Source organism: Mobula hypostoma, chromosome 17, assembly GCF_963921235.1.
Source record: "Mobula hypostoma chromosome 17, sMobHyp1.1, whole genome shotgun sequence".
Taxonomy (NCBI): domain Eukaryota; kingdom Metazoa; phylum Chordata; class Chondrichthyes; order Myliobatiformes; family Myliobatidae; genus Mobula; species Mobula hypostoma.
Window position 1 is genome coordinate 47,867,926 of NC_086113.1, and position 26,255 is coordinate 47,894,180.

The 26,255-nt window shown below is 39.9% G+C and overlaps 2 protein-coding genes across 5 annotated transcripts in view; one reads left to right on the forward strand and one right to left on the reverse strand.

The window, feature by feature from the left end:
- Positions 1-17,226, forward strand: part of LOC134357732 (doublecortin domain-containing protein 2-like) — a 201,925-nt gene extending 184,699 nt beyond the window's left edge. Inside the window, exons 9-10 of one of the 2 annotated variants that reach the window (XM_063069356.1) lie at positions 122-979; positions 13,800-17,226. In XM_063069356.1, the coding sequence (XP_062925426.1) occupies positions 122-979; positions 13,800-13,919 (978 nt within the window). In that variant the 3' untranslated portion in view covers positions 13,920-17,226. Of the gene's footprint in view, positions 1-121; positions 980-6,954; positions 7,100-13,799 lie in introns of those variants that run through there. The other variant, XM_063069358.1, reaches the window with a different exon arrangement.
- A 993-nt stretch (positions 17,227-18,219) lies between these two features.
- nrsn1 (neurensin 1) overlaps positions 18,220-26,255 on the reverse strand; it is a 37,072-nt gene continuing 29,036 nt past the window's right edge. The window contains exons 1-3 of one of the 3 annotated variants that reach the window (XM_063069359.1): positions 24,141-24,275; positions 21,400-21,609; positions 18,220-18,903 (exon numbers count right to left, since the gene is read on the reverse strand). In XM_063069359.1, the coding sequence (XP_062925429.1) occupies positions 18,499-18,903; positions 21,400-21,588 (594 nt within the window). In that variant the 5' untranslated portion in view covers positions 21,589-21,609; positions 24,141-24,275 and the 3' untranslated portion in view covers positions 18,220-18,498. Of the gene's footprint in view, positions 18,904-21,399; positions 21,610-24,107; positions 24,276-26,255 lie in introns of those variants that run through there. The other 2 variants (XM_063069360.1, XM_063069361.1) reach the window with 2 other exon arrangements.

Here is a 26,255-nt window from a genome sequence, read left to right on the forward strand (position 1 = left end):
GACTCTTTGTAATAAGATGCATTTATATGTGGAATGTAAGTTAAAGTGACTCTCTCTCTATTAGTTAATGAAGCTGAAATGTTTATCGTTCATTGTTTTCATAGTCTTTTACTTTCTACAGAGGCCTGCAGAGATTGTGGAAGAAGAGGAGACCTTACGAGTACGGTGTAAAGAAGGCAATTATGATGAGGCAGATGGTGAGTTCCAAAATGTGGAAGAAGAAAATTGTAATGATGGATTTTACAAAGGAGAGAAACCAACGTCTCGTCAAATAGAGGAATATCCTCATTTGAATGTGAATCCATGTGAAGAAGAGAAGAATGGCAATGAAAATGAACCCAGCCCTCAGGTGGAAGAAGACATTGTGGACATTGTAGAGCAAGAGGTGGGAGATGCACTTCAGTCGGAAGTGAATCTTAAAGACAAATATTTTCAAATGCATAATCTTCCTCTGAAAGGGGAGACCATTGAGGAAAATGAAGCTGAACCTCAGCTGCCAGAAGAAATTGATGACCTTACAGAGAAAGAGCAGAAGGGTGCTGATCAGTTAGAAGAGGTTCCCATGGATAAATATATTCCTCCCCAAGACCTTTCTCATGAAGAGGAGACGATAATTGATGAAAGTGAAGCTGAGCTTCAAGTGGAAGAGGGAATTGCTGAACGTGTAGAGCAAGAGGAGGAAGGTGTTAATCAAACAGAAGAGGGTCCTGAAAATGACTACTTTCCTCCACAAGACCTTCCTAATGAAGAAAAGATGATTGATGAAAGTGAAGCTGAACCTCAGGTGGAAGAAGTTGTTGACCTTGCAGAGAAGGAAGGTGAAGATCGGGCAGAGGAGAACTGTGAAGAAAGTCAAGACACAAAAGAGGAATTCCAGAAAAATGATTTGGATCAGAAACTGGAAGACGGTTCTGCAGAGCAAGATTCTCCACTAGAAGAGATTGAGGATGAAATATTATCTGCATTAGAACCAAACCAGGTAACAGACCTTTAATATCATTGTTTTGTGTTCTCACAGGAGTTTTCAGTCCATGTAAAACATCTGAGAAGCACAGAGATGGCATTTGACAAATGTGTTTTAAAAATGTAGAAATTACTTTCAGAAAATGAAGTGTTAGCAAATGAAGAATTGGCTTCATACTCTTGGTCAAAAGATGTGACTTAAATGTTACCATTCCTTTGGAAAATTATTTCAAAAATGCACAGCCCATAAGACTTGGGTCTAAAGGACTGTTTTAATCCACATTGAGTGACAACTTGCACTGGCTGCTGGATTCACACAAACCTTTTTCACTTGACATCCCACATAGCATACTAGATCATGGGAAGATGCATGTGCCACTTATGCAGGTGATGTAGTATGTGGTAAGACTGGGTGACATTAGTGTTTATGCAATACTGATATGAAGTCAATACTTCCAGATTAGGCTCTAATGCTTCAGCTAATGCCGTGTATAGATTTTGTGGGAAGGGTTTGATATTTAATTACGTGAAGAACCAGAGCCTGATTTCGCTACTTAAAGGAATTTGTAGTGATTCTTAGGTTTGTTGGTGACTGAGAGCTCTCTGGAGAGAATAGAAGTGATCATCCTGTAAGATAAGGTAAAGTCCTCTAAGGTCTTCAGGACATACTCTGAGCATATATTCTCTATTTTAGCCACAGTTGTTTCCTGTCAGAACGAACTTCATTGGTGGGTGTACTTCTGAGCTTAAAATGATATTGAGGAGGAAGAAAGGGCCTGCAGTATGTGATGTATGGATTTATTTCTTTTAGAGCAATGACTCCCTTTAGGATTATGTGTAGACTGATAACTTACCTTTGTGCATTGATCTGTTGTCTATGCATGCACATTGATCTGTCCTTTCTCTCTCCCCCCCCCCGCAATGGAATACACCAGATAAAGCCACCCTGCATGCATGCTTTTATTTTAATTGATACATAGTTGTACAGACACAACAGATTGGTGATGAGTACAAACTGGAATGTCAGTAAATATCGCCAAGTGCACCGACAGTTGCGGGACAGCAGGCATCGGAAGGGGCAGAGACAGTGAGAGGAATGAGTTAATCAGTTTGGAGATATGTTCAGTAATGTGTCATCAGCAGGCAACTGCAGGCCAAGTGGTAGCACTAACCAGAGATTGTCACAGCTGCTTAATGCTACTAAGAAGGTGTTTGAGAAGGGTATTGGTAAACTCAAAGGCATGAAGTCCAGAATTGAATTGGATTAAGCAGCAACACCAAGATTCCATAAAGCACATCCAGTGCCTTATGCACTATGTTCTGAAGTGGATGCTGAACTTTAGAGCTTGAAGGTGTCTGGAATTCTGTCCAAGGTTGAGTGGAGGGTTTGGGCCACACCCATTGTCCCGGTGATCAAGAAAAGGAGGGCCAAAGTCATTTGCATGTGTGGGGATTACGAAGTCAGTATCAACCCTGTGCTGTGAAGTATCCCCTGCCACGAATAGAAGACATTGATTTGTTACAAGCCTATCTGCAAATGGAGATCGAGGAGTCAAGCAGGAAGTTCCTCACAATCAACGCTCACAAGGTGTCGCATCAGCTCCAGCAATTTGGTAAAGAGCAATGGACCAAGTGCTCCAAGGTACCCCAGGAACACAATGCTACCTTGATGACATCATTGTGACTGACAAGAATGACGAAGAGCACCTCCAGAACCTTGGTAAGGTGCTTACCAGGATGAGTGAGTATGGTCTGCACGCAAAGAGAGAGAAATGTGCGTTTTTCAAGTGAAATCTCATATTGTGCTCGTGTCATTGACAAGCATGGCTTACATAAGTCACAAGAGAAGATTGAAGCAGTGCTACGGGAACCCAAACCAGAAAATGTGTCACAACTCAGGTCATACTTTGTTAAACTACTACCAGCGGTTACTCCAAACATTGCTACAGTGCTGCACCCATTGTTACTGTCGCAGACAGGAGCAAAGTGGGAATGGTCAGAAGGATGTGAAGAAGTATTCAAGAAACAAAGAGACTAATAACATCAGATAAACTGCTCAACCATTTTGACCCATCTCTGCCCAGCAGACTACCGTGCGATGTATTCCCTTATGGCATTGGAGCTGTTTTGTTACACACCTTGACAGATGGACCTGATTGCCCGGTTGCATTTGCTTCAAGATTGCTGATGAGCGCAGAATGCAACAATGCACAGATCTACCATGAGGCCCTTAGTCTAGTATGGGGAATAAAGAAGTTTCACCACTACCTCTACGAACAAAAGTTCACTCTGGTGACAGACCACCAGCTCCTTGTGTCCATTTTCAATCCCAGGAAGGGAATTCCAGTGATGACTGCAACCCTGTTACAATGTTGGGCACTATTCCTAGGAGCCCACTCTTATGACATAGAGTTCAAGGGTACCAAACAACACAGCAACTATGGCTTGTCATATCTTCCAATGTTGACAACCGAAGAAAAGTCTTCATTCTTTGACCCAGCACAAGTGTTCCACACTGCATCGGTGGACCAGTTGTCAGTAACAAATTCTGAAATACAAAGGGAAACAAGGAATAACCTGACATTATCAAAAGTCTATGACATCACCATGCAAGGATGGCCAGCTCATGGTAATCCTATGTTTCCAGAGTTCTCAGCGAGATGAGACTAACTGTCTGTATGTAAAAGAACATTGAAGTGTGGATCTCGTGTTGTGGTTCCCTCTGAACTGCACACCAGAGTGTTAGAGAATCTGCATGAAGGACACCTGGGTACAGTCAAGATGAAGAGTCTCACCTGGAGCTTTGTGTGGTGGCCGGGGATAGATAGGTTGAAGACTTGGCCAAAAGCTGTTTGGGATACCACAAAGTCCAAAATGCACCCCCACAGGCACTGTTACTCCCATGGGAGTGGCCATCTTCACCATGGAAAAAGAGTGCATATTGATGTTGCTGGACCATTTATGGACTCCATGTTTCTGATTACTGTGGATGCTCATTCGAAGTGGCCGGAGGTCATACTAATGATGTCAACTACCTCAGAAAAGACTGCACGTGATTATGGAGAAGACAAGTGGACATCTGGTAGGATGGAACCACCGAACCACTGATGTACACAGTGGATGTTGGAGATCAGACATGGAGACATCATGTGGACCATATACTGCATGCTCAGCTGAGGAACACACCTGAGTCGACTGCCTCCAACATCACCGCCAGTGGACCTACCTCTCAGTGATGAACATGTCGCTAACAGCAACGTGACACTTGCAACAGAGAAAGTTGTCTTTGCCAAGCCTGATGCCACTGCGCAGGTTCAAAGGCGCTATCCTGAAAGAAGCAGAGCAGTCACCCAAAAGACCGAATCTTTAGTACAGTGAAATTAGTTGTGGACTGGTATTGTGAAAGCTTGTTTATTTGAACATGATTTGTTAAGGGGAAATTGAATGGTTTGTTACATATACGGTTTTATGTTACATTAATCTAAAGGGGGAGGAAGTGTGATGTATGGACCTGTATTTTTCAGAGCAATAACTTCCTTTAGCACTACGTATGCGCTACAGACACAACACAGGACATGGTGACCTTCCAGAAGAGAAAGCAGAGGAGGAGAAGGGCCCTTATCTGTACCTCCTATCTATGGTGCACATGTAGTGACAGGCACCACATCAGCAAGGAAGCACAGACTGAAGTTTCCCCTTTGTTGAAGCTGCAGTGCTTGGTAGGGCCTATTTAGGTAATGACCGTGGAGGTGACACTGACCCCCCAAGCCTTTGTTTTTAGGGTGGTTCCAAGCTGATGCTAGGCACATCACAACGTAACTTTATGAACCTGGACGATGAAGGCTCACTTCTCAAGAAGGGATGAATTCACCTCTTCTACCAGGGCAGAAGGCACTAGGTATCTTGTGCACTGGGGGGGCTGCCAGCAAGTGGGATTTTCAATGGTGCAGTATGTGGTTGACTTCACTCATATCGCCTCGAAGCATTGAAATGCTCTATAAGGAATTTCAGTTTCTCGAAGTGTAATCAGTGGACAGACTACACTGAAGAATGTGAATCAGAATCAGGTTTATTATCACCGGCATGTGACGTGAAATTTGTTAACTTAGTAGCAGCAGTTCAATGCAATACATAATCTAGCAGAGAGAAGAAAAATAAATAAGTAAATCTTATTCTGTATACTTTATACAGTATACTTATATTGAATAGATTAAAAATTGTGCAAAAAACAGAAATACTATATATTTTCAAAAAAAGTGAGGTAGTGTCGAAGGGTTCAATGTCCATTTAGGAATCGGATGGCAGAGGGGAAGGAGCTGTTCCTGAATCACTGAGTGTGTGCCTTTAAGCTTCTGTACCTCCTACCTGATGGTAACAGTGAGAAAAGGGCATGCCCTGGGTGCTGGAGGTCCTTAATAATGGGCGCTGCCTTTCTGAGACAATGCTCCTTGAAGGTGTCCTGGGTACCCAAGATGGAGCTGGCTAAATTTACAACCCTCTGCAGCTTCTTTCAGTCAGTAGCCCCCTCCCCACCCCCATACCAGACAGTGATGCAGCCTGTCAGAATGCCCTCCACACTACATCTATAGAAGTTTTTGAGTGTATTTGTTGACATACCAAATCTCTTCAAACTCCTAATAACCTATAGCCACTGTCTTGCCTTCTTTATAACTGCATCAATATGTTGGGACCAGGTTAGATCCTCAGAGATCTTGACACCCAGGAACTTGAAACTGCTCAATCTCTCCACTTCTGATCCCTCTATGAGGATTGGTATGTGTTCCTTCGTCTTACCCTTTCGGAAGTCTTTTGTCTTACTGATGTTGAGTGCCAGGTTGTTGCTTTGCACCACTCCATTAGTTGGCATATCTCACTCCTGTACACCCTCTCATCACCACCTGAGGTTCTACCAACAATGGTTGTATCGTCAGCAAATTTATAGATGGTATTTGAGCTATGCCTAGCCACACAGTCATGGGTATATAGAGAGTAGAGCAGTAGGCTAAGCACACACATTCCTGAGGTGCACCAGTGTTGATCGTCAGTGAGGAGGATATATTATCACCAATCCACACATATTGTGGACTTCTGGTTAGGAAGTGGAGGATACAATTGCAGAGGAAGGTACAGAGGCCCAGGTTCTGCAACTTCTCATTCAGGATTGCGGGAATGATGGTATTAAATGCTGAGCTATAGTCGATGAACAGCATCCTGACATAGGTGTTTGTGTTGTCCAGGTGGTCTAAAGCCGTGTGGAGAGCCATTGAGATTGCGTCTGTCGTTGACCTATTGTGATAGGCAAATTACAATGGGTCCAGGTACTTGTTGAGGCAGACGTTTAGTTTAATCATGACCAACCTTTCAAAATATTTCATCACTGTTGATGTGAGTGCTACTGGGTGATAGTCATTAAGGCAGCTCATGTTATTCTTCTTAGGCACTGGTATAATTGTTGCCTTTTTGAAGCAAGTGGGGACTTCCACCCATAGCAGTGAGAGGTTGAAAATGTCCTTGAATACTCCCGCTAGTTGGTTGGCACAGGTTTTCAGAACCTTACCAGGTACTTGATCAGGACTTTTCACCTTGCGAGGGTTCACTCTCTTTAAACACAGCCTAACATCGGCCTCTGAGACAGAGATCACAGGGTTATCAGGTAGAGCAGGGATCTTCACAGCTGTAGTTGTGTTCTCCCTTTCAAAGTGGAACTGATGGTTAATGTCAGAAGGCTGACACTAGACTCATTATTCTGCAATTAGTTTTAAATGTAAATTGGACTTCACTGATTCAAGCTGGCAAGACTAAACATTTTCATTATAATCATTACAGTAACTCACTCTTGTTTCATTATAGTCTTGGAAGTTTAATGCAATTAAATCTCACTTATGCATTTGGAAGAAATGTTAATTTTGTATAAGTTGTGAACTAAAGCATGCCTTTTAATAACATTGCTAAAGTGCAGTAATACTAATTATACCTGCATTTGCTTTTCAGAAGACAGTCTGGAAAACATGAAGATAGGTACTCAGTACAAGATTTTGTTTGAATTACTACTTTTTGTCTTCCAAAAAAGAATATCCCAGCAGAGTCCATAAATCTGACCATGAAGCGCACATAGCTAGATCAGCAGGGTACTACAAGATGGCCTTCAGTGACTGACAGTTAATGCAGTCATTCACCTGACTGTTATACATTATGGATTACGCTGGGTTACAAATGATATTTCTCTAAAGATCTACCTGATAGATAGCATTATAAGTCTCAGGATCAAATATAAATCTTCAACCACGGTGGCTTTTAGGTAGCTTTTAATCAGAATAATCGTGGTAAAAGGGTTAAAAAAATAGTATTTGAAATGTATATTTAAATTTAAAAATTGAGAACAACAGAATTCAACAGCTACCTTCCAGAATGATCTGCATTAATAAAGATTCAACTTGCTGCAAACCAGTCGAGACCAACATATTTGATAGTTGAATCAATATTTAATTCACAGCTTTCCCCATGTTTCTCTACACTTTCCCAATCCCTATTTTCTCTGCTACTCTCTGCTGTAACCTGACCCAGTTTAATAAATCAAAGTCTGCAGTTACTGATTTTTCTAATATAACCAAGTCCTAATCTGTGTTTGGTCACGCAGAGAAAATGGACATGGAAATGAAATTGCATCAACAAAAAAAATCAGTTCAATTAATTTTTAATTAGTTAGTGTTTTCCTTGCCTTAATTATATTAGCCAACTCATTTTTTAAGTGAAAGAGGTTGCTGAACTGTAAAAGTACTGGGAGATTTTGTGTATTTAAATACAAAATCCCATCAATCAAGTGAGCTATTTCATTGATTTCTCTGTTCCAGTTTCCAGTGCATTTCTTATCCCTGAGATTAGATATCTTTGCCCTACATGCTACTGTCTGTGTTGTTTCAGTTGTTTGCTGCCTTGGAGTAGTTTTGCTTTGTTTAAAGCTGGCTTTCTTCTGCTTCAGTGTCTGCTTGATGTACCTGAGGTGCATTATTACTTCCTTCGGAATGCTGTTGAATTAAACAAAAACAGTTTCGAAAGGGAGGACAGAACTCTTTGCAGACTTATAAAGATGGCCAGGGTGCCCGATACCAATATGTACTGTTTAATTGTGAACTGATCTTGATAGACTTGGTTACTGGTAAGTTTAGAATAATCACAGTACTAGTTTATCTACAGTAAGAACTATTATGTCTGTGCATATTCAATTATATTAAAATTCATGTCACTTCCAATCCTATCAGGATCTGTTAATAATTAAATAGTAGTGCTGCAAATACAAGATGATGTAGTTCATTTAAAATTGTTTATAATTCGCACTAACGAAACAATTAAAATAAGACATTGGTGGGGTAACTCTGGAGATCTATCAAAACAGAAAGTTCATCAATGATTCAACAACATAAATGGATTCTGGGCAGTATCCATGAACATGGAGGAACCTAGCAGAACGGTGAGTTGTTCAGAGTGTCACTGGAGAATTAATCATTGTTTCAGACATTGGAAAACACACAAAATGTTCTGCTTCATTACCTGTCTTATGCTGGATTTCTGTTTGGTATGGGCTAGTCTTGGTTGACTTTCTAGTGCATTATTAATGCATTATTGCACTGCTTTTGAATGAATAAACCAAGGCCCCATCTGCCTTCATAGGTTGACATAAAAGACCCAACTGTGAGTGCAGATTTGAAGTACGAGGGCAAATTTTAATTCCATAATCAACATCATTAAAACAGGGAACTATCATGTCACTGTTTGAAGGAGCTGTGAGTGAATAGCTACAGCTTTTCCTATCTCACATCGATGACTTGGCTTCAATGTACTTAAGACCATCTTGAGAGGGGATGTGGAATTCACAGTTTATTCAAGATTCAAGCTTCAGTGGGGAGCTGGTCTGAAAGGGGCTGTAGAACAATTTGTTGACTTTAGGCTTCTACACAAAACAAGTGCTATCTCCTGACCATCTAGTTCTATTTTGCAGGGCTAGATTGAAGATAAGTTAGATTGAATTCATTGAATTTCACAGCAGTAAAGAAACCATTTAACTCTCAGTGTCTTTGGCACATCCTGTCCAATCCTGCACAACACATTGAGAACATACTTTTGTATCTCCTGTCCCGATTATGTTAATGTATTATTTATCTATCTAGACTAGCATACTAATTTCAGCTACCTCCTCATTTGTGGGATTTCTGCATCCAGCCAATAATGAGCTTGCTGTTCATTGAGTTCCTCATTTATCTAACAAAGTTAAGGCAATACAATATTTGCCATTTTTTGGTTGGACCTGCTAATGACCTATGGTATGAAACAAATAGCCGAAAAATCGCTTTCTTCTTTTATAATGATCCTAAAATTGACTCTTAATGAAAATCTCAGACCTTCACTTTCCACAGACACTGCCTGGCCTGCTGAGTGTTCCCAGCATTCTTTGTTTTCATTTCAGATTTATAGCATCTGCAGATTTAAAAAAAAATTAATTTAATATCATGCCTTCTAGCTTTTGGACTTGTAAAGCCATTTGAGAATGTCTCAGTAACTCCTGTCCTGCTCCTGGCTGCTGGGGGAGGTTAGAATCAGACTTAGTGTAAGAGTTGCCAAGAATATTCCCTCCCACTAGCCAATGTTTCCCTCAATGGTGCTGTCACAGTTTTAAGTTACAGTATATCAGACCTATGGTATCCTGGATACAGAGATTAGCTGAAAGGGAGCTGGGATGGGAGTAAAATATGGTGACACTGGATCTTTGGCATCAGTTTTATATGAAATAACAAAGGAAAGAAAAACAATCTGATCTGGGGAAGACAAAGAAGTGACTGCAGAATTAAAGGACCATCAGGTTGTAGAACTATAACACATAGGAACAGGATTAGGTCCATTGAATCTGCAACACTGTTCTATCATGGCTGGACTTTTCCTTTTATTCTCTTTTTCCACTACTTATTTAAAATAAATATATATATATATGTAATTTTTACTGTGATTCACAGGTTTTATTATTATGCATTGCGATGTACTGCTGCTGAACGGCATCAAATTTCCTAACATATGCCATTAATATTAAACGTGATTCTGATTAGAGAGCTAGGTAAATAATATTTTCTGGGTGACACAGTAGTGCAGCAGCTAATGCGATGATATTACAGTGACAACAACCCAGGTTCCATTCTGCTGCTGTCTGTAAGGAGTTTGTACGTTCTCCGTGACCACCTGGGTTTCCTGCAGGTGCTCCCGTTTCCTCCGACGTTCCAAAGACGTCTGGGTTCAGTGGGTCGATTGATCACGGGGGTGTGATTGAGCAGCGCAGGCTCGTAGAGCCGGAAGGGCCTGTCACTTGTGTTTTATTTCTAAATGACATAAATACAATTAGATGAAAGGGAGAGGTTATTCTTTAACATTATACTGGCTTTGAGAAAGGCAAGTGAACTCTTGTCAAGTACTAGCCGGACAAAACAGAAGATAAAAGTTAAGCTTAATATAAATGTGCAATGCCTTGTATTGGGGGCAATAAGTAAAATAAAACCTCAAGTAAAATTGAAGATTAGCATAAAGAGTAAGGTCTCTTGAGAGAAATGAAAATTTAAAGCTTTATTTTAATCCCAGATTGTTGATCTGTATTAATCACCTTTTTTTAATAGATGGTTAAATCGTTCCATGAAAGCAAAATTGGGGGTAACAAAGAACAACTGACAGTCTTTTTGTGGGGCATAATGTACCATTACACCTCATTCATGGATGAGAGCTGCTCATAATTAGATGACACGGTTTTAAATATTGGATTCATATCTTGTCAGAGATTTACCTGTTGGTTGACTTTCACTGCACATTGTTTATTTAATTAGTGCTCTTGGGAGGGTATCCTGACTGGGTGTGTAATGGCTTGGTATAGAAGCACTGATGCCCAAGAATGGACAAACCTTCAAAAAGTGGTGTCTACAGTATAGTCCATCACAGGCAAAGCCCTCCCTGCTATTAAGCACATGTACAAAGAGCACTGCCACAAGAAAGCAGCATCCATCAACATGGACCTCCATCAACTAGACCAGGCTCTCTTCTCACCGCTGTTTTCAGGAGGTACAGGAGCCTGAGGTTCCATGCCACCAGACTGAAGAACCGTTATTACCCTTCAACTATCAGGCTCCTGAATAATCTCAACTCTGAACTGATCCCATAACACGTGTGCTCACTCTCAAGGACCCTGCAATTCGTGTTCTCTGTATTATTTATTTATTTATATCTTTTTTTTTGGTATGTACACACTTTGATTTTTTTGCGCATCAGTTGTTTGGCAATCTTTGTGTGTAGTTTTTCATTGATTATATTGTATTTCTTTGTTCTACTGTGAATGCCTGCAAGAAAATTAATCTCAAGGTAGTATAAGGTGACATATATGAACTTGGATAATAAAATTAATTTGAATTTTTAACTCTTTAATTGCACCCAATGATTCATACCTACATGCGTCAGGAATATGGAGCTTTGCAACACTCACAACATGCTGAAGGAACTCAGCAGGTCGGGCAGCATCCGTGGAAACGATCAGTCAATGTTTCGGGCCGGAACCCCAAACGTTGACTGATCGTTTCCACGGATGCTGCCCGACCTGCTGAGTTCCTCCAGCGTGTTGTGAGTGTTGCTTTGACCCCAGCATCTGCAGAGTATTTTGTGTTTGTAGAGCTTTGGTCTGATCCAATGGCTGTTGAATCATTTACTGTTGTACGATGCTTTTCATACACATTGTCCTGTATGGCAACAATGCCAGCTTAGCATCTGATGATTAGCTAAAACTGTTGCTGCTCCTGGCATGCCATTCTGTAGTCCTCATTGAAAGAGAGTTTGTAACACTAGGATAATGGACTTCTCTGGCCGTGGGGAGAATGACTGTAGTACTGCTGCAACTTGTAGATGTCCAGCTGTGAGCTGCCAGAACTGCTCCAAGCCTGTCCCATTATCATGATTAAGGTGCAAGATAACATAGTGGTATACTCAGAGTGCTGATGGGACTGTTTTCATGTGGATCATTTGCAAGTAATTTCTGGCACTACTTTTATAGGTAGTTGTTACAAGTAAATTGAAGATGTGGTCAGGTTGGTTTATCTCTCATGTTTGTTCATTACCACCTGCAGCATCAGACTGGAAACCCGATTCTCAGGTCTCAGCCAGCACAATGTTACCAAGCCACGTATATCCTGTGTCCTTGCTAAGTATGCTTCTTCTACGTGTGGTTCAATGCGGAGGAGTACTGATTCATCAGATGAAGGAGATCGAAAGTCATAATCAAGAGCAAAGCTCCTTGTCCGTGTTTAACTTAATGCTGTGAGACTTAATGATGGTTGAAGTCAATATTGAGTATTTGTAGCAATATTCTTTCCTGCCTGTACACTGCAGTGACACTATTCTTGTTGAGCCGGTCCTGTGATGGGACAGAAGGTTGTAATTGCATTTGTGTTTGGGGGAGTTTGGTGCTTGTCTCCAATGTACGATCAAAGCTACGATGCTACTCTATGGAATATCTCCCTGATTTCAGACGACAGACCCCATAAGTTAGTGAAGAGGACCTTTGAAGGTTATTAAGCCACTTAGCTGTCCCTAAGTCAATGTGGGTGGCCCATCCCATCGTATTGCTTTCTTTTCTTAAGGAGCTGGTTCAATACAACTGAGTACTTTGCTGAGCCATTTCAGTTAAAAGAAAGAAATGTTGTAATTCTGGAGTCACATAAAGGCCACGAGGGATCAGGATGCCAGATTTTCTCTACTGTAACCCAATGGGTTTTTATGAAAACCTTGCAGTTTGGTGGTCATTATTGCCAATATATTTTCTCTTTAACTTTCAAGTTGTTAATCTGAATGGATATTCCATGATGGGATTTGACTTTGTATATTCAGATTGATAGTCCACACTGCTGGTTTATTAATCTGTTAACATCTTCTTCTTCGGTTGTCCATCGAAATCTGATGACGACGTTCTCTCCTTTAACAGTGAGATCTTTGATGACTATACAGTCCTATCCTGGACCCACAAGCTCTATTGCAGATGGGACATGTATATGTAGTAGTGGTGGCAACCATGGCTGCATTTCTCCTGGCTCTCTTCTGCTGTCTTCTGGTTGTACTTTCCATCTCCAGAATACGAACCCTGTCCCTACACAAGTGGGACAGTCAGCAGCAACCTCCTCCAGGTCCTCGGGTCTGATCTTGCACTTCCTTAAAGCATTCTTCATCTGATCCTTATAGCGCTTCTTCAGCTTTCCAGCTGTGCGTTGACCATGATGTAGCTGGCCGTATAACACTCAGTGGGGTAGCTGGCATGGGGGCATCCTTATCACATGCCCCAGCCACTGCAGCTGGTGCTGGGTGATCATGGCCTCAATACTCCTGCAGTTGGTCTTTGCAAGTATTTCAGTGTTTCATTTTGTTAACATACCATTGTGGTAACACCAATCCCTAGAATACAGTTTATTCAATTAATAGTGTAAATTTAGGAATATCCTTTTATCTGAACACATAGCCCAATATTTGCACAGTGTTATTAACTTGATCCAATTACAGTTTTGAAAGTTATTATTGTGTATGTGCGTGTGTTGAAATACACCCTATTTAAAGTGAATTAACTATCTTCAGTTATACCCAGCTTGAAGGAGGCTATTAGTTGTCTGGTAATATGTAATTTAGCATTATATTTGTCTTATGGTGCTCTTTTTCAAAAATAAATTACCGTTGTGTCATCCTTATTGCATTTCAAACGGATTTGCCACTATAAATAAAAGTATGGCTATTAGTACTGATCTTTACATTCCCCTTTTTGTTTTTGCTTTACACAGGATGATAATAACCTGGAAGAAATATTAGCAAGTCCTGCAGAAAGCATACCCAAACCTCTGGAAACAGATGGAAAAGAAATTATTCAATCGGCCACAGGACGTGCTGTCTTGGCTCTGTGAACTTACAGCACATTACAAGTTGGCAAACATAGCACAATTCCATACATTTCATTTTCTTCCCACCTTTTATGTCATGATTACAGTTTCTCCCCTGGCTGGAACTGTGAATTGATAAGGACAAAATTGTTTCAGTGTGCTGTTGTTGTTCTGTGGTTGGCCTGTTTATAATCAAGTACATATAATTTTAAATGAAGTGCAGGGAGTATTATGACCAGGGGACATAAATATAATTTTTCCCCAATTAGGAAGAACTATATTTGGCCTTATTTTTTATTTCCATTGTAAGCTCTAATGCCCATGTTTGTTTTGAAAACTACCTATCCAAATTCCTCAAGTTGTAATTGTACCCTCCTTGGCTATGGGAGAACCGTCGTGCTTCTCCCAGTTGGAAGGCTGGTTACCACATAACTTGCTTATGTTGGTAGTTCCTATTAAAACGGGAGCAAGGAAATAGTATTGATAAAATTTAAAATAGCCTGTTTTCAATTATATTTTAGAGGTTCCCGCAAAATCTAAGTAGGAAATGTGAAATGAACAAATATTCCAATCCAGATACTCCAACAAAACTAAATCTCTGTTGAGAGATTTGTACTTTGCTTTCTGAATTCCTGGAGCAACAATAAAGGTACAACTATCACTAGGATTGGTACGTGATTACACGTTGGCATATATATATATAAAATAAGTCAACAAGTATGAGTTTTTGTTTTGTTGTACATTTTCTTATCTATTATGACTTATAGAAGTCACATTTAATGCCTGCTGCCCAGTATGATATTTGTCGGCTGTTTAGTTGAATCAGCTATGGGTGATATGCTGTGGCCACATGCTACACACTGTACAGCAGATGAGATGAAATAATGAAAACACTGTGGCAAAAGTTAAGGATCGACGACTCCAATTTCCCTGCTTCAAAAAATTAAGCTTCAGCACTTGCGAGATAATGAACTAACCATGCCAATGGAAGAATTAGCTAATGATTTTTTGAACAAATTGCTACTGATGTAGAGTTGGTGCTTCAATGCAAGTGCTGATGATGTTGCTACATTTAATGCTCAGCATGGGTGAACATGCTTTTTTTGTGGGGATTCATCTGCAAGGCTGGTAGAAAGAAGATGATAATGTCAAAATATTCCAATGCCCTTCAAGGATTTCTAAAGCTCTGCCTTTATATCAAAGGCATAAAAGATAAATGTTTAATGGAATAAATTATTTGTTCAGATAAACTTTCCACCAGTTAAGATGAATGTGATTAAGCCATATTTTATGTTCCTTGTGGGTTGTTGCCATTGCAAGCATTTATATCTCTCCATGTTTGTCTCCAATTATTCATGAGAAGGTGCGGCGTCACCTTTCTGAGCTACTGCTGCCGCTTAATGACATAGACACGCGGCTTGCTTGGTTGTTTCTGAGGCACAGCAGCTAAATACAACCGGATCAGGCAAGAGTAACAGATTACCATCTCCAAAGGATCTAAGTAAAGTTGTAGGTGCTTTTGTTTACAACAATCCAAAAGCTTAACAGTTACCAGTTATGAATATATGCATCTTACACCATTTAAAAAATAGTGAATTACCCATGTGAATGCTGTATCCACCTTACATTTTGTGCTGTATTCTATGTTACTTCAAATGGACGGACTGTGACAGGTACTTTTGATACCATTTCTAAACATGTTGAGGTAATTAGTGATTTCACTGCAAACCACTATTTAAAAGATTCTTAGATCCTTGCAGCCTTCTTTCATCCTTCAGTATGTCACTTTGATTAGATTCCAGAACTATTCTTGGCATAATTGGGATTGATGGAATTGGAGGGAATAGTGAGGCAGAACATATAGAAATGTTTAACAGTGCAGATTCACTCAGCTGCGCTTAGTTCACTGTGCAGTGCAGGGAAAGGCAGCTGGGCATTGTAAGTATCAAATTCGACACTGTGGCACTTGCGGGTTTTCTTTCAAAGTCAATGAATCTGTGGCCATTAGTACTAAGTATGTGGGAGATAGGTAAATTTTATTTTACTTTGTATGTTTTATGATCTATGATGTATCATTTAAAAAATGAGGAAGAGAAAGGCAGCAGATTATAAGATATCTAAGCAAACATCACTGGGTCAAATGAAAAATCTATAAAAGTCAATTGAATTGGGATAATAGAAAGGATATTTCAAGCAAACTGTGCGAGTAGATTTGAAATGAAAGCAAAATATTGTGGGAATACAACAGAGTGAAGTCTGTCCTGGACAGTTTGGAATTGATCATCCATTTTACATTCTGGTTAAGCATTGATTCCAATTAATCTTAAGACCACAGAACTATTGGGTTAATGATAGCACCCTCTTCCAACCCACCCACTCCCATCCCTGAAATTAAATATTGAAGACAATTTTCTTTCAAAATCATGTTATGAGTCTATTTCTTGTTTCATTCTGTGCAACAATGTCAACCCAATACAAGATCTAAACCCATGACTGGAACTTCTTCCTTGGTCAGATATAATTGTGATCTTTAAATGTCACTGCCTTTTCAGTTTCACTTTATGGGCATGTTGTAGTGTAAATGCTGAACAATGGACTGAGAGCAATGGATCACATCTTCTGTCTGGGTTCGGGTCCAGATCACAAAGGGATTATATTCTAAATTGTTGTGTTATGCAGCCAAGCTCATCCAAAAGGATCTTCAGAATTTAAATGAGGCACTCTACCTTTGCCCTTAATCAAGCATTGCATGTGCAATTATTGCCAGCCAATGGTGAAAGTTGCTTTCTAAACCATTGTTTTATTTATTTCAGTTGTCCAGTGACCAGGTTTATTACCCATCGTGATAGAGGGCAAGGTTCCCAACTGATAGAAATGTAAAATATTGCTTGACAGAATAAAACCTAACTTATTATCCTTTCACATGTTTCTCTCACTAGGTGTAATAGATTATTGGCCTGAGTAATTAACACACTATTATTGATGTAATATCTTGTAATTTCCTTTGTACGTTGTTAATGTTTCAACTGTAGTCACTGTTAAAACTGCAGAACTCATCATAGTTGCTTAGTGAGGGGAAAAAAACTGTTCTTAAGATTTTGCACATATTATAGATGTTACACCAATGGCATTAGGGTGATAGCATTCATCATTGCCTTTCAGACTGTGTAAATAAACCATCCTTTATTGACATTAATGTTTCCTAGAAACTAGTATCTGTATAAAATGCATCATTCATATTGACACATTAATGCTATCAATATTTCCTTGGCAAGTTGAGTTATAATGTGCTCTATTTTATATTTCATTACTGCACTGTAAATAAAGTGACTTGGTGACATTTTTGATTTTTCTTGTGAAGGTCAATTATTTGCTAGAGGAAGACAATGAAAGAGCAACATGCTGTCATGTAGAGAGAGCAAGGTTGTGTGAGACTGCTCCAGGTAAAACCCTACATGACCATGAGGCGCTTAAAATAATAGGCCCAATACTGCAGATAAAGCATTCTCCTGGGCCGTTCTACTGCTTTCCCTTGTAACTGTATTCACTATACTGTACACATATTACATAATACTGAAAACTTGAATTTTAAAATAGAATTTCACAGAAGAAACAAAGTAAATGAAAAGTAACTCCCCTACTTTTGCTTAACTCTAGGAATTTGAATAAAACTATCCTATTCAATGGACACACACACACACACAAAAAGCTCTATAGTTCTTTCCTGAAATGGTACAATATATAAACCGAGAAATTGGTAATTCTGATATAGTATATAAATAAGAATTAATAATTTCCATTTATATCTTTATTTGTTGTTCAATGACGAATATGATGTTGTGTTGCACTTTGTGATCATTTTTCTTTCCAAACTCATGCTCAAAGGTAGGGATTTCAACAAGTGGGTAATTATTTTCACTTTAGAGACAATATCAGCACCAAGTATTCATGTTAGTAAAGCAAGGTAGAGTCATTGGGGAGTGCAGCTCTCTCTATTCCATTTTAACAATGTAGGTTAGTGATGATTTATGAAATGGTTTCCCAGTAGTAACAGTTCTTACCCAGTTTCTCTTGTTTTATTAAAGTGAGACCAACAGCTTAGCAACAAGACCATGTTTGTTCTACTCACCTGTGTTATCCTACAGAAAAAAATAAAGGATCTGTATTTACATGTTTTAATTCTGATTTAATTCTGCAGTTCCAGGTGGCTCTGGAAGCAAGTGCAATACATTAAGGTGTTCTGTAATTAGGAAATTAAAACCATAGGTGAAAGTAGAGTAGAGGAAAAAGGTAAAAAAAAAATAAAAATTTGGCTCAGTTATCACTCAAATACTTTAATTTCTTTCAAATACACATAAAAGCAATTGCACTTTGGGAACAAAGTCATCTGCATGTTACAGCTTCCAAGAAATTGTCTCATAAGATTGAAATGAGGCTGAATCTTGCATTAGACATTTCACACGACTAACTTACTAAATAAAGACATGAATTTGAATTTTAGTAGTTGGATACATAAGCTGTCTCTAAACTGCTATAAAAATATGGTAAAACATTTAAAAAGACCTGCTCTGATACAGCTAATTTACAGTTTACTATTTACAGTTTAGGTCTCCGATGGAGGCTGCACATTGTGTACTTTGGATAAGGTGATGGGAATTTTACGTTCACCTGGAGCAGGTGCTTTAGTTATGGGTTTGCTTGAAGTCTGGGTTTCAGCTATGCGTTCTTTAAATTTCTGCTGAAGGTATTTTTCCTCTTTGGAGTAACTTGTGGCAAAGGCAGACATCAAGAGGCAGACAGCCATTATCATCCCTCCAATGCAAAAGAGGATAGCACCTGCCAGTTTACAAATAACCAGTGCCATGTTGAATTGGATTGCATGCCCATCCACCACCAGAAAATCTTCCTCTTCCTCTCCAAATGCTTCAATTTTTGGTGGCACCAAATAGCCAGTTGCAATTACTACCAATCCTATAAGAAGCATGGTTATCCCAGCTGTTAGTCCAACCTATAAAATCATAACAAAGCATTTTACATGATTTAAAAACCTCAATATATATATAGACATTTTGCAGTAATAAAATCTGAAAATACTGTCAATTCTACAATCACCAGCTCAAAATTACAGCTCGCTCAATGAGATACGTGACAATGAACATTTTGAGATTGACTTAAAAGGTATACTGACCTATTTTTCAGTATAAGGTCTTTCTGGAATCATGAGATTGCAATAATTTGCATCTTTATTGGGTAATGTTCAAATATTAATGAAATGTGTGATGGTTTAATCTATTGGCAACTTTAGAAATAAATTAGCTTCTCAGCTCAAGAAAGCAAGATTGAAATCCTTGTGTTTTAACATAATTATGCAAGGTTTAATGTGAAGTGTGGTGCAACAATCAGAATGCTTATGCTTTGCAGATACCAGAAAAGTTCCAACCTATACAGTACTGCCACTTTGATGAGTAGTTAGACATATCTAGATACCTAGGAGTTTGGTTATTATTAGGGATGATTCCATTTGTGCAGTTATAATATCCATTTTAACATTGTATGTGCTTGTCATTGTTATTTATTTTTAACATTTTATACCTTTAGTTATAGTTAGATAGTATAAAGTAACACACATCAAAGTCACTGGTGAACGCAGCAGGCCAGGCAGCATCTGTAGGAAGAGGCGCAGTCGACGTTTCAGGCCGAGACCCTTCGTCAGGACTAACTGAAGGAAGAGTGAGTAAGGGATTTGAAAGCTGGAGGGGGAGGGGAATATCCAAAATGATAGGAGAAGACAGGAGGGGGAGGGATGGAGCCAAGAGCTGGACAGGTGATAGGCAAAAGGGGATACGAGAGGATCATGGGGCAGGAGGTCCGGGAAGAAAGACGGGGGGGGGGACCCAGAGGATGGGCAAGAGGTATATTCAGAGGGACAGAGGGAGAAAAAGGAGAGTGAGAGAAAGAATGTGTGCATAAAAATAAGTAACAGATGAGGTACGAGGGGGAGGTGGGGCCTTAGTGGAAGTTAGAGAAGTCGATGTTCATGCCATCAGGTTGGAGGCTACCCAGACGGAATATAAGGTATTGTTCCTCCAACCTGAGTGTGGCTTCATCTTTACAGTAGAGGAGGCCGTGGATAGACATGTCAGAATGGGAATGGGATGTGGAATTAAAATGTGTGGCCACTGGGAGATCCTGCTTTCTCTGGCGGACAGAGCGTAGATGTTCAGCAAAGCGGTCTCCCAGTCTGCGTCGGGTCTCGCCAATATATAAAAGGCCACATCGGGAGCACCGGACGCAGTATATCACCCCAGTCGACTCACAGGTGAAGTGATGCCTCACCTGGAAGGACTGTTTGGGGCCCTGAATGGTGGTAAGGGAGGAAGTGTAAGGGCATGTGTAGCACTTGTTCCGCTTACACGGATAAGTGCCAGGAGGGAGATCAGTGGGGAGGGATGGGGGGGACAAATGGACAAGGGAGTTGCGTAGGGAGCGATCCCTGCGGAATGCAGGGGGGGAAGGGAAAGATGTGCTTAGTAGTGGGATCCCGTTGGAGGTAGTATAAAGTGGCCATTTGCAAATTGGAGTGGAGGATTCTCAATGCAGTGCAGACTGAAAAGCATGGAAATGTGAAATGAAGTATAACCACTGTCAAGGAATATATTTATATAGGAATCTGAAAGGATACGCAGTTTTTTTTTACAAAAGCATGATAACTGGGGGCGGATATTGCGAGGAAATGCACATGAATTTTTCATTTTTAACACATGAATATCCCTGTTGGCCCAGGAGTTGTTGAAGCAGCACATCTCATGATGAACACTGTGAATTAAATTCTTTTATATATTAGCTCTTTAGTCACATGATATTGCATCACAGATAGCGGAATTGATGACATTGTGAAGTCAAATCTGCTTCTCAGGCTCTGGGGATGTTAAGGCTAATGGTTTATATCTTTAACCAATTAAATTTAAAGAATATTGAACAACACACAATTGGGAAGGGAATGCAAGAGAAGTGGATGAAAGAATTTGGTAAGGAGGGAAGTGGGAAATTGAACACAGATGGTAAGATAAGAAACTAAAAACCACGATTTACTACCTGATGGGGTGGAACTCCACAGCTTCATTGCTGCTTTTCTGGGCCTTAATCACTGAGTAGCATCAAAATCATATCACTACCCAGGTCCTTATTATCAACTATCAGCACGATATGGCTACAGTTAAAATTAATTAATTTCAGTGGTAGAAACAGAACAACATCATAGCATGGAGCAAGGAGCCTCACAGAAGCCTGACTAATTTTACTTAACCAGGAGCGACATAGGAAATTTGTAATTTGAGAATTAGAGCTCATTGACATATTTTTCCCCACAGATTTCTGCCATTTTTATGCAGCTAATCAAGTACTTTGACATGCAGACATCATGATCTCACTATTATCTTCCACCAGTTCCTGACCAATAAAACTAAAAATTGATTGATGTTATTGAGAGCAATATCATTCATACCTTCCAGAAGATAGAGCTCCATCTACTTGGGGATCTCTTAATCTGAAAACTGTCATCATGCTCCCAGATGGTCGCAGTGCAGTCTTCATAGAACTGGTGTAGGTATGATCGGACTCCATAACGTTGGGGCAATGCATCTGCACTGTGGTTAGTGTTCTGCAGCTGGCATATCTCAGCACATAGACTCATCTTTTACAGCTGCATTCCAAACTGTAGATCATGAAAAACTTATGTTTGGTCAACAAATATGCTACTTTCATCCAAAACAGTTGGTAAGGTTTCACAACTATATCAAAACTTCTGCTATGAAAAAGCATGTGTAAGTGAGTTCTTCCTCAAATATGCATGGCAACCATAAATAAGAATAAACTATTTTCATTCTGCATTGAGTACTTTGATTTGCCGTAATTTACCATCAATAATATTATTGATTTCTGAATAATTATTTTGACTCTGACCCTCAGCTAATCAATTTGTATCTGCAGGAAATGATCATGTTACTTAACATAGCAACAATAAACCATGCAATCTGTTGCTTCTTGTGGAAACAGATAATACATCATGAGTATTTACAAAGGTTTTCCATTTATTACTTCACAGCAATACGGAGGAAGAAGATACACAGTATTTTATGAAAAATAATCACGGTTAATTCAGAATATTTAATATAGGTTTTAATTTTGTACAATACCAGATGAAGGATATTATGAAGCCCAAGGTCTATAACTATTAGCTTGATTTTAATGACTTTTTTTTTAAACGAAAGACGTCTTTCACATTATTTAATATGACATTTAATATCTCACTGATTGGAACAATTTGTTATGTATAAAATCTTGGCAAGTGACTGTGATTGTGCATGAGCCAAAATGCAAATCCAAAGAAGTCAGTGTTTGGCCAGATGGTTAAATGCAACCAATTCGGCATTTGGAATCTGACCTGTCCACTTACCAAATATAAATGAGAATCATTGTTGCTCACAAAGAAGTAGGCCCTACAACTTCCTCTTTCACATTAATGATACAGGTTTCCAAATAGTTAGAGCAAGTCATGAGCAGCGAGTTCATGCAAGACACACTGAATTCTCATCATCAACTATGAAGATCACCATCATTCTAGCACCCAGCACCTTCAAGATAAGGTATTCATTATTCTTAACATTTCAATTCATTTTAAATTAATAGGTTAAGCTCATATCTGGATGACATTGCTAGTTGCCTCCAGAGGAGTGACAAAATATGGAATCAGCATCCAAATGTAGCAGCTCCACATATCTGCAACCATTGTTATCTAATGATTGTCTCTTTCTTGAAAACTCAGCAAACTAGCCTCTTTCCAGCTAATCCTTGATTCTTCTTTAATGTAGCCCTCTTTGAATTTGAGTTGACCATCAGAACCTACCATCAGGACAATCTTTTCCCAACTTCATAATAATCCTTTCTCAGTTTTACAGGGACAGGTCCTCATTCACCATATCCAAGTATATCACTCATCTTCCTTGCTATTTTTTCTGGTTCCACTCTTCATGAAATGTAACACACCAAAAGCTCCAATGCATTGTATTACCTGTGTCTTAGCCAAAACATCAATCTTTCCTTTTCATCCCAACACATCATATTCAAAATCCTTAGCTTCCCTGTTAAAGTGCACTGCTAATTTTTCAAATGTATGGATTTTCATCCTTGAATCCTATCATCTTGAATAGTCTTGCATCCGCTCACCCCTAATATTTTCCTTCATCACAGGAAGTTGTGAGACATGGCTAGTTTTACACAGGACATTGATATTGAAATAAGCCACAGTATATATTGTCTTACTCTTATAGAGTAGGCTGTCCATAGAATTCTTAGCAACATATTTTCACTGTGACCACATTTAGGATATTGTATGTTGTAGATCAGGTTACCAAAGGGTGAATTAGATCTTGATCAACTTTAATTTTGATTAACTTTTACATTATAAATATAAATATTTGATTTTTGAGCCTAGCCCTTTAAACGCGCTCTATTTGATAACCTAATTCAGACTTGGAGTGTAATCCTAAAACATCTGCGCCAGCCTGTGTTAAAAGTGTTTGTTTGCTGAAGCCCTTTAGGCAGAACATTAGCACATGAATCTGAATATACCTTTCCATCACAGCCACTACTGCCCTCCATCTCTGAAAGTGTAAAGATGGCGTGGCACCTTGCTCTAGCCACATGCCTGCTCTCCCAGGTGCCACTCCGAGGTGCTCGCCGTGGTGCTGAAATCTCCGTCGACACCACCAGCACCACGGCCCAAGCTGGAGACTCGGCCTGCAGCCCACCTGCAAACACGACACTCAAGCTCAATCCAGCGATAGCAGTCCATCCGCTGGACACCAAAAAGAAAACCTCTTAACTTTCAGCCTGTTTCCTGTTGCTTCGGGGCAAAAACATCTATCTGAAGACTGTATCAAAAAAGTAATAAGATGCATAGTTCACATCTCAAATAAACTGTCACTAACACATAAATATTATGTTTTTATGTATATATTTAAATATTTTTTAAGATGTTGGACTTCGAGAGCAACAACGGTTTGTTGCCCAGGCAGGGGCTGACTGTGAGCGGGGTGCCGGAGATAAATTTGACCCCCAACCCAGACTGCTGTCCCGGGAACAGTGAGCAGCCTTCCCCCTGTCTCGGCCAGCCACTCACACCGTAGCCCACCTTTAACGTTGCATTTTTACCTGGGCACCCCTTCCCTTCCCTTTTAACCGCACCTTGCCTGGAGATTTCCGACTCGTGGCGAGGGCGGGCTCTCCGGAGCCGCTGTTCTTCCTCCTGCGCTGGCGGCTGCTGTCTGGCTGTCAGCACCGTGCCATTGCTGCGAATGTCCCAGAGCCGGCACGCCGAGCCGCCGCGCGCCTGCGCCGCTCTGACCTGGGACTGAGCCGGGACTCGATAGGCGGCGGTCGGGGAGGTGCCCTGCCCGGATAAACAGCGGCTGGTTGCTACTGTGTGTTTGGCAAATAAAACTTTGCAAACCAAAGCAGGATTGCTGAAGTTAGTTGGAGTTTCTGTGGAAGAAACGCTTTGTGTTTTCCTTTAGACTATGGGCTAGGAGGTGAATGTTTTCGGGCAGATTTGTTAATTGTCTGCGTGACCCATGCCCAGTACTGCATGAACTGATTTTTCCCCACTGAATGAAAAGATTAAAGCCTTGGTATTTTCCACCTGTTTTTCTTTCCAAATGAAGATGGATTGGATCGCTTACAACCTCGTCTTCCTATATGAATCACTATAAGTTCTGAAGCAGGGTTCTGAACCAAAACGTCGACAATTCCTCTCTTAGCACAGATGTGGCTCGACCCACAGAGTTCGTCCAATAGATTGATTGTTACCTCCAGGTTCCACTCTAAGTTCCTCTTGTGTCTCAACTGTAGCTTTCTACTTTACCATCAACAGGGGACTATAACCTTGTCTCAGACTATCCTCTATTGAAATCTTTGCCCCTGCCTTTATTTCTAGACTTCACTATGCTGTCCTGGAGATTTCTTATTTCAGTCAATCAGCACATTAAATAACCTGATGTCTCTACAAAACTTACACCAAGTCTCAAACACCCATCACCCTGTTTGGGATTGGTATAGTGAGTCCCCTCAAGGTCTCATTATGTTCCGTAATTGGCCTTATATCAATGACCCCACCCACTCAGACAGTCTCTTCTCCCCCCCACCCCATCGGCAGACAATACAAAAGCCTGCGCACACATTACCCCAGACTCAAACTTATCTTCAACCCCACTGTTATAAGCTTACTGAACAGTCCCTGATGTAATAAGACTGTGACCTCACAGTCTATATCCTATGGCCTTGCCCCTTATTGACTGCCTGTATCACTCTTTGTCCTGTAATTTTAACACTTTATTTTGAATTCTGTTATTGTTTTTCCTTTGTATTACCTCAGTAATCTGACTGGATGAAATGATCTGCATGCATGGCATGCAAGACAAAGTTTTTCACTGCACCTCAATATGGCAATAATAGACTAATTTACAACCAGACCAAAATCTTCCAGCTCCTCTAACTCGTATATTTCCACTTCATCACTGATGGTTGCTCCTTCAGATGCTCTGGCCCATATCTTTGAATTCATAGAGTTTCTAAGCCTCTCAAACTTCATCTCCTTTAGGAAATTTCTAAAAGCATACTATTGTGTCAAATGGAGCTTGTAGTATCTCCTTGCATGTCAAAGTTTGCCTTTTTATGCTCCTGTAAAGCAGCTTGGGAGATTTTGCTGTGGTAAAAATGATGTGTAAATACTGTTGTACAGTGATACAATTACTCAAATTCTTAAGGCATAGCATGAGAAAGCAATCCTAACGCATATTTCGAGAAATTAAAATTGAAATTTCATTTTAAATAAGTTATGCTTGTTCTCCAGAGTTATTTCTTAGTTATTTTAGACTGGAAGTTTGACCTGCAATATCACTCTTCCTTCAGTTAGTCCTGAGAAGGATCTCGGCCTGAAATGTCGACTGCACCTCTTCCTACAGATGCTGCTTGGCCTGCTGCGTTCACCAGCAACTTTGATGTATGTTGCTGCAATATTATTGTATGGTTTCTTAATACATCTATATCTACTATTCCTTAACCTTTTTTCATATACAGAAATTGGATCTGATAAAGAAATGCACATTAATGCTGGTCTATAGTATTATCAGTGACTTCCCCAGAATCTAATGTTAGTATTGAACAATAACCGGGTTGAGTTTAGCAGCGCAAGACAGAGGGATGTTTACTCCATTTTGCAATGCACTTTAATCATCATAAATTCACCCAGAACATGCCCACATGATTTTTTTCCTTCGACTGAAAACCCTTCCTCACTCAGAC